General features: G+C 41.3%; 2 protein-coding genes across 2 annotated transcripts in view; one reads left to right on the top strand and one right to left on the bottom strand.

The window, feature by feature from the left end:
* Positions 1–2,949: 2,949 nt before the first annotated feature.
* Positions 2,950–9,936, bottom strand: LOC102453844 (chemokine-like factor). The gene is made up of 4 exons (XM_075940045.1): positions 9,780–9,936; positions 9,178–9,336; positions 8,440–8,535; positions 2,950–3,638 (listed from the first exon to the last, which is right to left on the bottom strand). The coding sequence occupies exons 1-4, from the start codon at positions 9,840–9,842 to the stop codon at positions 3,534–3,536; spliced, it is 423 nt and encodes a 140-aa protein (XP_075796160.1). The 5' UTR covers positions 9,843–9,936; the 3' UTR covers positions 2,950–3,533.
* Positions 9,679–10,072, top strand: part of TK2 (thymidine kinase 2) — a 44,469-nt gene continuing 44,075 nt past the window's right edge. The window contains exon 1 of the mRNA XM_075940044.1: positions 9,679–9,805. The gene's annotated coding sequence lies outside the window, so the exon portion shown is untranslated. The remainder of the gene's footprint in view (positions 9,806–10,072) is intronic.

Below are 10,072 nucleotides of genomic sequence, written 5' to 3'. Positions count from 1 at the left end.
GACAGGCAACATGAATTACTTGCGCAAGAAAGCCCTGTGGTTAAAATGGCCATTAGAGCTTTCTTGCACAAGAGAGCATCTACACTGGCATGGATGCTCTTGCACAAAAGCACATTTCTTGTGCAAAGGCACATGCCAGGGTAGACGCTCTTCTGGAAAAGTTTTTGCACAAGAACTCTTCTGTAAAAGTTCTTGTGCAAAATCATGCCAATGTAGACGTAGCCCCATTCTTTACTGTCTTTCCCTGTGTCCCCAGAATAATCCAAATTCCAGTACATCATCCTGCAACAGTGTTGCAACACACCATGAACAAGATAGCATTTTGTTTCTTCCATTACATGCAATACTTATAATTGACAGCCATAAATTTAATTCTGTGTACTTGAACTAGTTAAAAGCACTAGAAACAATTTTCTAATCTGAGATGGTCCATAAAGGTATGTCTACACAGCAGAGTTATTTCAGAATAAATGACATTTCAAAATAAATTGCAAGTCTAGAGATAAGCAGCTGGAGGACTTCTTACTCCGGGTCCAGTAACCCTCATTTTAGGAGGACTGAGTCGGTGGAAGAGTGCTCTATTTTGAAATAAGTACTGTGTAGACATTCCTAAATTCAACAAACTATTGTAACTAAAGCTGCGCAAATAGTGTAACTCAAGTTGCATAGTTTATTTTGAGTTTAACCTTGCTGTGTAGACCTATCCTAACCGACCAGCCATTTAAGCAATGAAATTTACATTTCAGTCTTTATTCATTTATTTTAGGCAAGAAGAAGAATAAGCAGGGCATTATCTTAGTGGATGAAATAACAAGGAAAGTGCTGATTGACTGGGAATCAAGTATGGGACTATACCACAAGACAATTTTACATTTATAAGAACAAGGGAATATAACAAGCAACTAATGTAGGTTGTAGATACAGTATCTCAAACTTTCAGAACATACATGCACTTCTGAAAGAATGACTTATCACTGCTAGAGACAAAAGGCAAATACATAAGTAAATAGAAAAGAAACCCTATTGGGAAGCTGTAGAAACTCTGAAAACTATACTGCATCCATTCAGAGAAAGAGGCAAGAGGTCACTTATCAGAATTAATTAAATTTATGCATGGAAAGGTACAGAAGCTGCTCTAGTAGTATTAAGAATCTATACTGGAATTTTCAGAGATGGGTCTAGAGTCAGGCTCCAAGTATCTTCCTCTTCCATGGGGGAATTTTCACCTACTCACTTAAGGCTTCTTCTGTGGAGAAGTGAACCCTACCTTCTGCCATGGCTCATTGTAACAAATACTGAGAGGGAAACAGACTTGAAATTCACCAAACTTTCACTTCCCTATCCAGAAATTACATGCTAAGAAGTGAAAAGATCTTAGTGCAATGTCACTGATTTGATTGTATACACAAAATGTTTGCAAAGCAGAATTTTAACATGAAGCCAGTTTTGTTTTCACATATTACTTTGACACCTGCTTTGCACCTGTCAATTTATGACTACTGCTTATACGTAACCTTAAAATACAAGTTACTTTCATCATGGGAGTACTATTCAGTTTGAACTAGGGATGTTAAATATCAGTTAATTGAATAGTCAAGTAACCTCATGAATTAGTCGACTATTCTATAGTCCCCGGGGACAGATATGGCAGCCAGTGTGCTCCGGCCCCAATCCTGAGGAGTCCCCTGTCACTCTGCATGGGGTCCTAGGTGGGAGCTGGTCCATGAGGAGAGCCAGTTTAAAAACCAACTCCCCTCGCAGACCAGCTGTTTATTTCCCTGAACTGCTGCCTCTGATAGACAGGCAGCAGTGCAGGGTGGCAGCAACCCCTGTCCGGAAGGGGGTGAAGAATGCATGTAGTGAACCAGTGGTCCCCAACGCAGTGCCTATGGGCACCATGGCACCCGCCGAAACATCTGGGCTGCCCCCCCCCCCAGTGTGCGGCACATGCGTGGTGCTGGCCCCGGGCACTTGGCGCATGGACGGCTCCTGCCCTGGGCGTGCAGCACATGTGCGGTGCCGGCTCCGGGCATGCAGCACATGCGTGGTGCCGGCTCTGGGCACATGGGCAGCCCCGCTCTCTGGCGCCCAGCAGCCACGAAAGGTTGGGGACCACTTATAGCATTAACCTATAAGCTTTTGCTTATCGGTTAATTGACTATACTATTACATCCCTAGTTTGAACTGTGCTTGATCTGTAATGTTGATTCTGAATAAAGCACAAAAGGTTCTTCAGCAGCAATTTACTGAAATTGCACTGCTGTATTTCATTTTCCACAAAAACATCTTAGCCCAAATGGCCTATATTTTCATTATACATTTGCACTTATTCACATGGCATTATTGTTGTTTATGCTAAAGTTCATATGTCTAAGTAAGACTACAATACTACAATTTTTGTTTGCGCTTTTCAAAATATGAAGATGAAAACAGGTTTTAGTAAAATTATTTCTGCAGAGTATCCACTTTCTATGAATACTGTCAGCCAGTTGGAGTTATTTTTCCACAAGAAATTGACATACTTTTTGCACTTAGTTGCATTTTAGCACCGCTTTTCTTGTTCTAGAATTTTGAGGCTGTATTTTTCTAGATGGAAAACATCGTCTCAGTGAACAAAACTCATGAGTTTAGAGCTATGTAGAGAACACAATAGCTAAAAAAAAATTAGTTAAGAAAAGGAATGGTATTTCAGAGTCTTTTTTGTGTTGCATAGCAATAAAGAAATATGACTAAATCAAAGGGTCACATTCTAGCAACCTAACAAATGCTTTACTTCACAGCGATCCCATTAACAGGCCCACCTATAGAGTAACATACTATTCAGCATGATATGGGCGTCAAAATCTGTCCCAAAATATATTTGGCAGGAAGAGAAAACTCATGTATTAATTCAAATAATTATCACTTGAAGTACACTTATCATTTACCCACTGAAAGAATACATTAAAATCCATTTGCATTTTCAGTTTTATTATATAAACATTTCAGTAGAAAATTTGATTTTTAAACAAGCAAAAATGCATCAAGTTTAGCAAACCACACAAGACAATAATTTAAAGTTAACACGGGTAAAAACATATAGTCTAGAAAAAAAATGGGAATTTAAAGAACGTTAATACATGTGAAAAAGCAAGCAAAGTTAGAGAAATACACAGGGAAATGTTTAAAAGTCTCAGAGGAGTAGCCATGTTAATCTGTAAATGAAAAAAATTAAAAAACAACGAATGGTCCTGCAGCATCGAGGAGAATAACAAAAAATGTTAATTGTGTCATGAGCTTTCATTAGAAAAAGTGGGTTGTGCCCACAAAAGCTCATGACACGATCTACATTTTTTTTTGTTAGTGTCTAAGGTGCTGCAGGACCATTCATTGTTTAAGTTTTTTTTACAGTAAAATGTTGTAATTCTAAGAAGAACATGGTAAAAATTTTAAAACCTTTAGGAGAAATAAATACGCTAGTGAAACAAGTATCCTGTCAATCAATAGGCATTTAAAGTAGAGAATAAGTCAGTCTTTTAGTAAGTTGATCATTCTTATCTGGCAATAACATTTCTTCCTCTTGGCTTATTAAATGTAATCTTCTTGAAAAGAAGAACAGAATCTGCAATACAGAGACCAACTAATAGAAGACCAAAGACCTGCAAATAAAAAGAAAATCTCAGTTTCCTCTTATGCACATCATAATTAATTGTTTATTTTCTTGACCTTTCACTGTAATAACTCATTCATTACCAATTCTGAGCAGATGTAGTTGTGTCAGATCAAGTAAATTGGTTCTGGCTTTCTAAACATTTCTGGATGAATATTTGATTTGTGATGATTGAGAAATTCAGTATTCTCCATACTTAAGGTCAGATACACTGCACACCCTCATAAAATGACTTTCCGCTTATGCTCTGGCAATCATCTTTGCCCCAACCTTGTTTGACCTTTATCTGTCATCTCTAAGAATAGGAAGTGACTGTCTCTATGGAAACCAGACTACAGATATGCTTCTTTATGTGAGATTTGGTTCTGAAGGAAAACAATCTGTCTGTGTAAGGGATGATCTACTTAATGGTTTTGTACTGGAGTACACTCAATGTTTGCATATGCAAGACTAGAAAAAATATACTTTTCTTTCTGAAGTTTTGAAGTGAAAAAACTCTGAACTGACAAAGTTATCTTATTTAATGTTTAAAATGTGAATACTTGTTATTAAAACATGTGTATAACATTATAAGTTTCAGTCAGATGGAAGCAAAACAAGTGCCTAACAACCAGGACTCTTAAAATAGGTCTCTGTTGCAGGGTTAACTTCGGACAGCACCAACATGAGAACCTAAGACCCTGTCTGTTCATACACAAAGCACCAAAGTTTGGTGATGCTTTAAGCCTGTGCTAGGAAGTCTGGATCGGAGTATAAGCTAGAAGCTGGATGCCACTTAAACTTGGGCTGGTAACCCACCCATTTTACAGGGAAGAAGCAAGCCTAATCACTCAATTGAAGATAAGTCCTTCAATGCCTTTTCACAATTTACATGTGTCCAGGAGGCAAGACAAGTTCTCCAAGACACCAAGGAAGAATCATGGAGCAGCTCTACTTACTGCAGCACAATGAACCTTGGGATATATCCCCAAATGTCTAGTTAACACATGTGGATGAGTGTGGTACCAATGAGAGCACAGTGAATATAGCTACACAGCAGCCAGAAGGTGTGAATCCCTTCTCAGGAAGATGAGGTTAGCTCTGCTTGAGCTAGTATGTGGTAATTAGTAGCTTACCCGCTGCAGCACCTAGCCAAGCAAGTACAATCCCACTCACCCCGGATTCCATGGATACATTCTCAGGTGCTAGCCTGAGGCACTGCCCAGGACACTGCAACCAGGCTATTTTTAGGTACTAACTTGAGCTGAGCTAGCACAAGTACATTTATGCATGCTGGGAGTTAACCACCCTGCTTTTGGATACAAATGCAAAGTAATTTCAGTATGGCTTTGCTGTGTGACTACTCATACCTGGGCAGCAACTCAACCTTGCAATGAGAAGCCACATAAAATAGCAGCGCTTAGCACCTCTTTTGTTACTGCATATTATCAATTAAGGAGCAGGTATGTACTTGAGCTAAAGGTGTAGCATGTATGGGTCACTATGATAATAATAACAGTGTCTCTGCACTAGTGTGCACAGACAGAGTAACCATCCCAAATACGATGCTGCCCAGGATCCTACATACTTGGCCAGCTGGCTCATGCCACAGTTTGTACCACTGGGCTTCACTCTGTGCTAGGGCACTTGAACTGGAAATGCCTCCAGCTAGAAAGCACACACATCTCCAGTATCACTTGGACTCTTGATGCTTTGTGTGCTAAACTACAAAGTTACATAAATCACTTCTAAAGAATCTGTTCCTGGAGTGACAGTATTTTCTCTACATTTAATAAAGAACACTGGAATAGACCATGGTCACAAGCTTTTTTAAAAAGTGTTTTGTCATTATCTTTAGCAAAAACAAACTCTTACTAAATATATAGTCTTCTTTTGCAAGTTTATTAACTAATTATGATAATCTGTAAGATACTAAGATGTGCTTTGCTTTTACTGTTTGCTTGTTACTCATTTACATATGACAGTCCTCCATTTGTATTTGGAGGGAGGGGAGAAGTACTGAATCTTTACTTAGATGTTCCTTTATCAAATGATAACACCAGACTGGATGTCTAGTATGTTAAAGATAATTTAGCAAATTCTGTTTAAACACGAGATGCATTCTAAAACATATTTATATTATCCAGAACTTTACATTGCAAGTCAGTGGTGTTTGCTACCCCAAACAAACAGTTTCCAAACAATACTACAGGCAGTCCCCGAGTTACATGGATCCGACTTATGTCGGATCCACAGTTACGAATGGGGTTTGCTCCCCGTCTCCCTGGTCTGCTGGAGACCAGCAGACCAGGGAGACAGGGAGCAAAGCCTCTGAGGACGCTGGCAGCGGGATAGCCGCGGCGCGTCTGGGCTGTCCGCTGCCCGCGTGCTCCCCGGGAGGACCCGGGCGGCGGGACCACGGTGCGTCTCGGTCCACTGCCTGCGTCTCCCTGGTCTGCTGGGGGGGGGGGGGGGGAGGGCGCAGCTAGTACGCCCAGCAGACCAGGCTTTTCTCCAGACGTCTGTGGTAGAGCAGCTGGGGCGCTGCCGGTTGGTCCCGCAGCGCCGCTCTGGGCGCTACTGGAACAACTCAGCAGCACCCCAGCTGCTCTGCCCCAGGCGTCCCCAAGTCAGCCGCTGCTGAAACTGACCAGCGCTGACTACAGGAAGCCCGAGGCAGAGTTGCTCTGCCCCAGACTTCCTGGAATCAGCCGCTGATCAGTTTCAGCAGCAGCTGACTTGGGGACGCTTGGGGTTCTTAAGTTGAATCTGTATGGAACTGGCATCCAGATTCAGCCTGTTGAAACTGACCAGCGGCTGATTCCAGGAAGCCCGGGGCAGAGCAACTCTGCCTCGGGTTTCCTGTAGTCAGCCGCTGGTCAGTTTCAGCAGTGGCTGAATCTGGACGCCAGTTCCGACTTACATACAGATTCAACTTAAGAACAAACCTACAGTCCCTATCTTGTACGTAACCTGGGGACTGCCTGTAATTTAGTAATAATAAATCATTGTTGAACATTATCTGAAGGATAGGATAATTCACCTCATTCCTTTTTCTGGAATGTAAGAAAGATCTTCAGATGGTTTAAATAGTTAACTAGCTATGCTAAATTTACATCAGCTAAGAATCTGGCCCTTTATATTTAATCATGAGAGGCATTTGGAAAGCAAAAAGCACGGAAACAAGTTAAATTATTTCTGACTAAAAAACTATAGGTTCTCATGTTCTCCAAGACAAAACAATCCATAACTTTTCAATTGCCCAATAGTTCACTTTCAGCAAGTCACGCAGAACTATTGTTTATATTACACAGTTTGGGCCTTTTTCTGTTCCCCCGCCTCCCCGAATGTTCACTCCCCAAATATCTGACATGGATTCTCTAATTAGCTAAAGAATTACTGTATCTTAGCGGTCACCAAGGAGGAAACCAATGTTTACTATATTCAGTGCATATTACATGGCTTGAGAGCCTGGACTTAACTTTGAAAAGCAAGAATCTGGCATGCTTTCTTAAGAGCACCACCATTTTGTGGCACAGTTGTTGCTAAAATGCATTACTTACCTTAAGGCTAGTAGTGAAGATCCATTTCTTTTAGAAAGGGAGTTTGTTATTTTAGTTATAGTAAATTACCTGTTCATAACAGAATGAACTAGGTCTTCAGACACTACAAATTTGGCTTTAGTAAAACTAATTTCTCAAGAGTGTAAGGTATGCAGAGAGAAAATCTGGCAATCTTTTATCCTTATTCATTTTACTCAAATATTTTATTAGGCTTGACTTTAATCTCCTGCTTTGTGATAGATAATATGTCCTCAACCTTTCTTTTTACCCTGAATATGTGAGCACTTTCTGCTGCTATAGCTTTTAATTCATTGTTAAATTCTATATCTTGCTCACCCAGAAGACAATCCTATCAAATGTTTAATCCAGCACAGTCAGTCATTTATTGTGGAATATATATAAAAAATTTGCTTCGGTTGTCAGAGATAGAACAAAATGACAACTTGCATACTGTGGCTCAGAGCTGTATGATGAAAGTTTTGGTTTTTATTGCTTGACATTTAAACAATTTGTTTTCAGAAATCCAAAACTATTCTGACAGGTGAATTTTTAGTCTTTTATTAGTTTATAATTGTATATTTAAATATGAGAAGAGAGAATATCAATCTCACCAGCACCAGCTCATTTTTATAGCTGGCATTTATTGTTTAAAAATACAAATAGCAAGTGGCTTCAATTTATGATTGGGTTTGATCTTTAATGGTCAGAAATTATAAGATGAACAACACTTTTTTTTTTAAATAATAGGCACTGGAATTTCAACCAATAGAAGTGCAGGTGAATTTATTGACAATTCTACTGATTTTCAATATTTATACTCCCCTCCCCCACAGCAAACCCCAAACAATCTAGTGATATATTAAAAGAGCAACATGTAGTATCAAAAGACTTAATGAGAACTAAGAATTCTGTGACTATTCTATTGTAAATAAAATCTTAGTTCTATGTAAATTTATGCACTAAAATAATACCAGCTAGCTCTTATGTGTAAAGTCCTAAATAAATCATTGCATGTTGCATCTATTCTGTTTCTACATTCTGTGTGTCATAATATGACCAGTTGAATGTCTATGAGGTTGATCACTTCATTTCTATGTTCAAATGTCAAAAATTAGGACATTTAGAGAAAAACCAGTAATATTAGTTACATGAGAGTGATAACTGAACATTTAATCATTTAAAAATTTCCATTGTAATACTCTAATTTATTGTTAATACTATAAATTCTTAATTTAAGTTAATACTTACTCCTCCAACAAGAGTCCCGGTCGTGGTCTTGATTATTATTGCACACAGGCACACAATGATAAAGAACACAACTGCAATCAGTGAGTTGAAAATATCCTGTAAAAGCATTATAATTTTTTTAATTAGAATACACGGTTAGTAAATGCTTAAACATGTATACTTATCGCATAAAGCAATTTTATTTTACTCCTTGAAAGAAATCAGTGAAAACAAAATGTATTTGTCATCTTGAAAAACTTTAAATGATTGTAAATATTCCCAAAATTGTTATTACCAAGAAACAAGATCTTTTAGTCACTAAAATGGGATTAGGTAATATCCAAATCTGATCTAGAGTGACACCAAGTGGTATGATGCTAAAAACTGCGTTCCTGAAATAACCCCTTTTGTTGGAGCCCTGGTTTACATTACAGATTTGTTTGTTGTTTTATTAATTTGATATTGCTACGGGGTGTCACTGGGGGCACTAGTGACTGTTTGTGTAATTCAAATACATCCCTCATTTCAAAGACTAGCTCAATTTAAAACAAAAGATAACTAATGCAAGAAAGCAATTCTTATCTTTTTCCATAGGCAGAGTTGTAGCTCCATGTTACGTTTGCAGACACAGTGCTTACCTTGTGAAGGAAACAGCATGGATCCTGTTCACGACTGTTCGTTTATGAGGTGCTAGCAACTTGTTTTTAATGCATAAATCACAAGACGCATTGATTTAAAAGATACACCCCAAATACTTACAGCTAAAGGCCAAAAAAAGAATTTCATCTTTTTATCGAGCTTTAGCAAGTACAGCAGGAAGAACAACAGGGTAATAACAACTTCCATGGCCGCAAGGGCTATAAAGGCTTCATGGGATTTGGAGGCAGCAAAACAGATGACGGTGATGAAGGCAAGAACCTGAAGGAAGAAAGACCCGGGTTAACGAATGGAACCGGAGCGCGGGGCCGAACCTGGCGCTTACTCCACGACCACATGCAACACGGCACCACTGCTCCCTGGCCCGCCGCCCGCGATCGGCCCCTCGCTGCTCCCACAGACCGGCCGACAGCGCGTGCAAGCCACGGGGGGGCGCTGTTCATTCACCCCCGTGGGTCAGGCGCGGCATCACCTAGGCGGGGGCCCAGGGGCGCTGTGCGCAGCCGTTACCCGCCGGCCGGAGGCGGCGCCTGCAGCCCAGCGCCACAGCGCCCCCTGGGCCGGTAGCCCGGGCCGCCCGACTGCGGGGCCAGGGGATTCTCCTCAGGCCGTTTCCCCGCCCGGCCGCGCCCTTGGCCTCCTGCCAGCCTGCGCCTCAGGGGCTCGCCCGGCGCTTCGGCTCCCCGCCCAGCCGGGCCCCGTACCAGACGGGCGATCTTCAGCGCGCCCGGTAGGGAGCGAGGGTAGTCGGCGTTCACCTCCACCATGGTGCGGAGGATGTTGCAGCGGGCGGGGCGGGGCCGGAACGCCCTGCGGCGGCTGTTGGGCACGTGCGCGTCGAGGGGCTGGCTCAGGCCCGTGCACCTAACGGACGAGGCAGCGTCTCGTGCCCGCCCCGCCGGCGCGAACCGCCCCCTCCAGCCCTGTATAAACAACCCCCACTCTCTAGCCAAAGCCCGGCTTTAGGGAGATAGGGCTCGTTTGCAGATGGAAAACG

The sequence above is a fragment of the Pelodiscus sinensis genome, chromosome 12 (assembly GCF_049634645.1).
Source record: "Pelodiscus sinensis isolate JC-2024 chromosome 12, ASM4963464v1, whole genome shotgun sequence".
In the NCBI taxonomy this organism is placed as follows: domain Eukaryota; kingdom Metazoa; phylum Chordata; order Testudines; family Trionychidae; genus Pelodiscus; species Pelodiscus sinensis.
Note: the sequence above shows the minus strand (reverse complement) of the source record. Positions and strands in the feature narration are given on the sequence as shown.

What these genes read in the sequence shown, in the direction of transcription:
- LOC102453844 (XM_075940045.1), bottom strand. Translation starts at nt 9,842, where the DNA reads ATGGTGGAGGTGAACGCCGACTACCCTCGCTCCCTACCGGGCGCGCTG. An exon ending in CGCTGAAGATCGCCCGTCTG is followed by an intron (nt 9,337 to 9,779) that starts GTACGGGGCCCG and finishes TTCTTCCTTCAG; the next exon opens with GTTCTTGCCTTCATCACCGT. An exon ending in CCGGGACTCTTGTTGGAGGA is followed by an intron (nt 3,639 to 8,439) that starts GTAAGTATTAAC and finishes TTTTATTTGCAG; the next exon opens with GTCTTTGGTCTTCTATTAGT.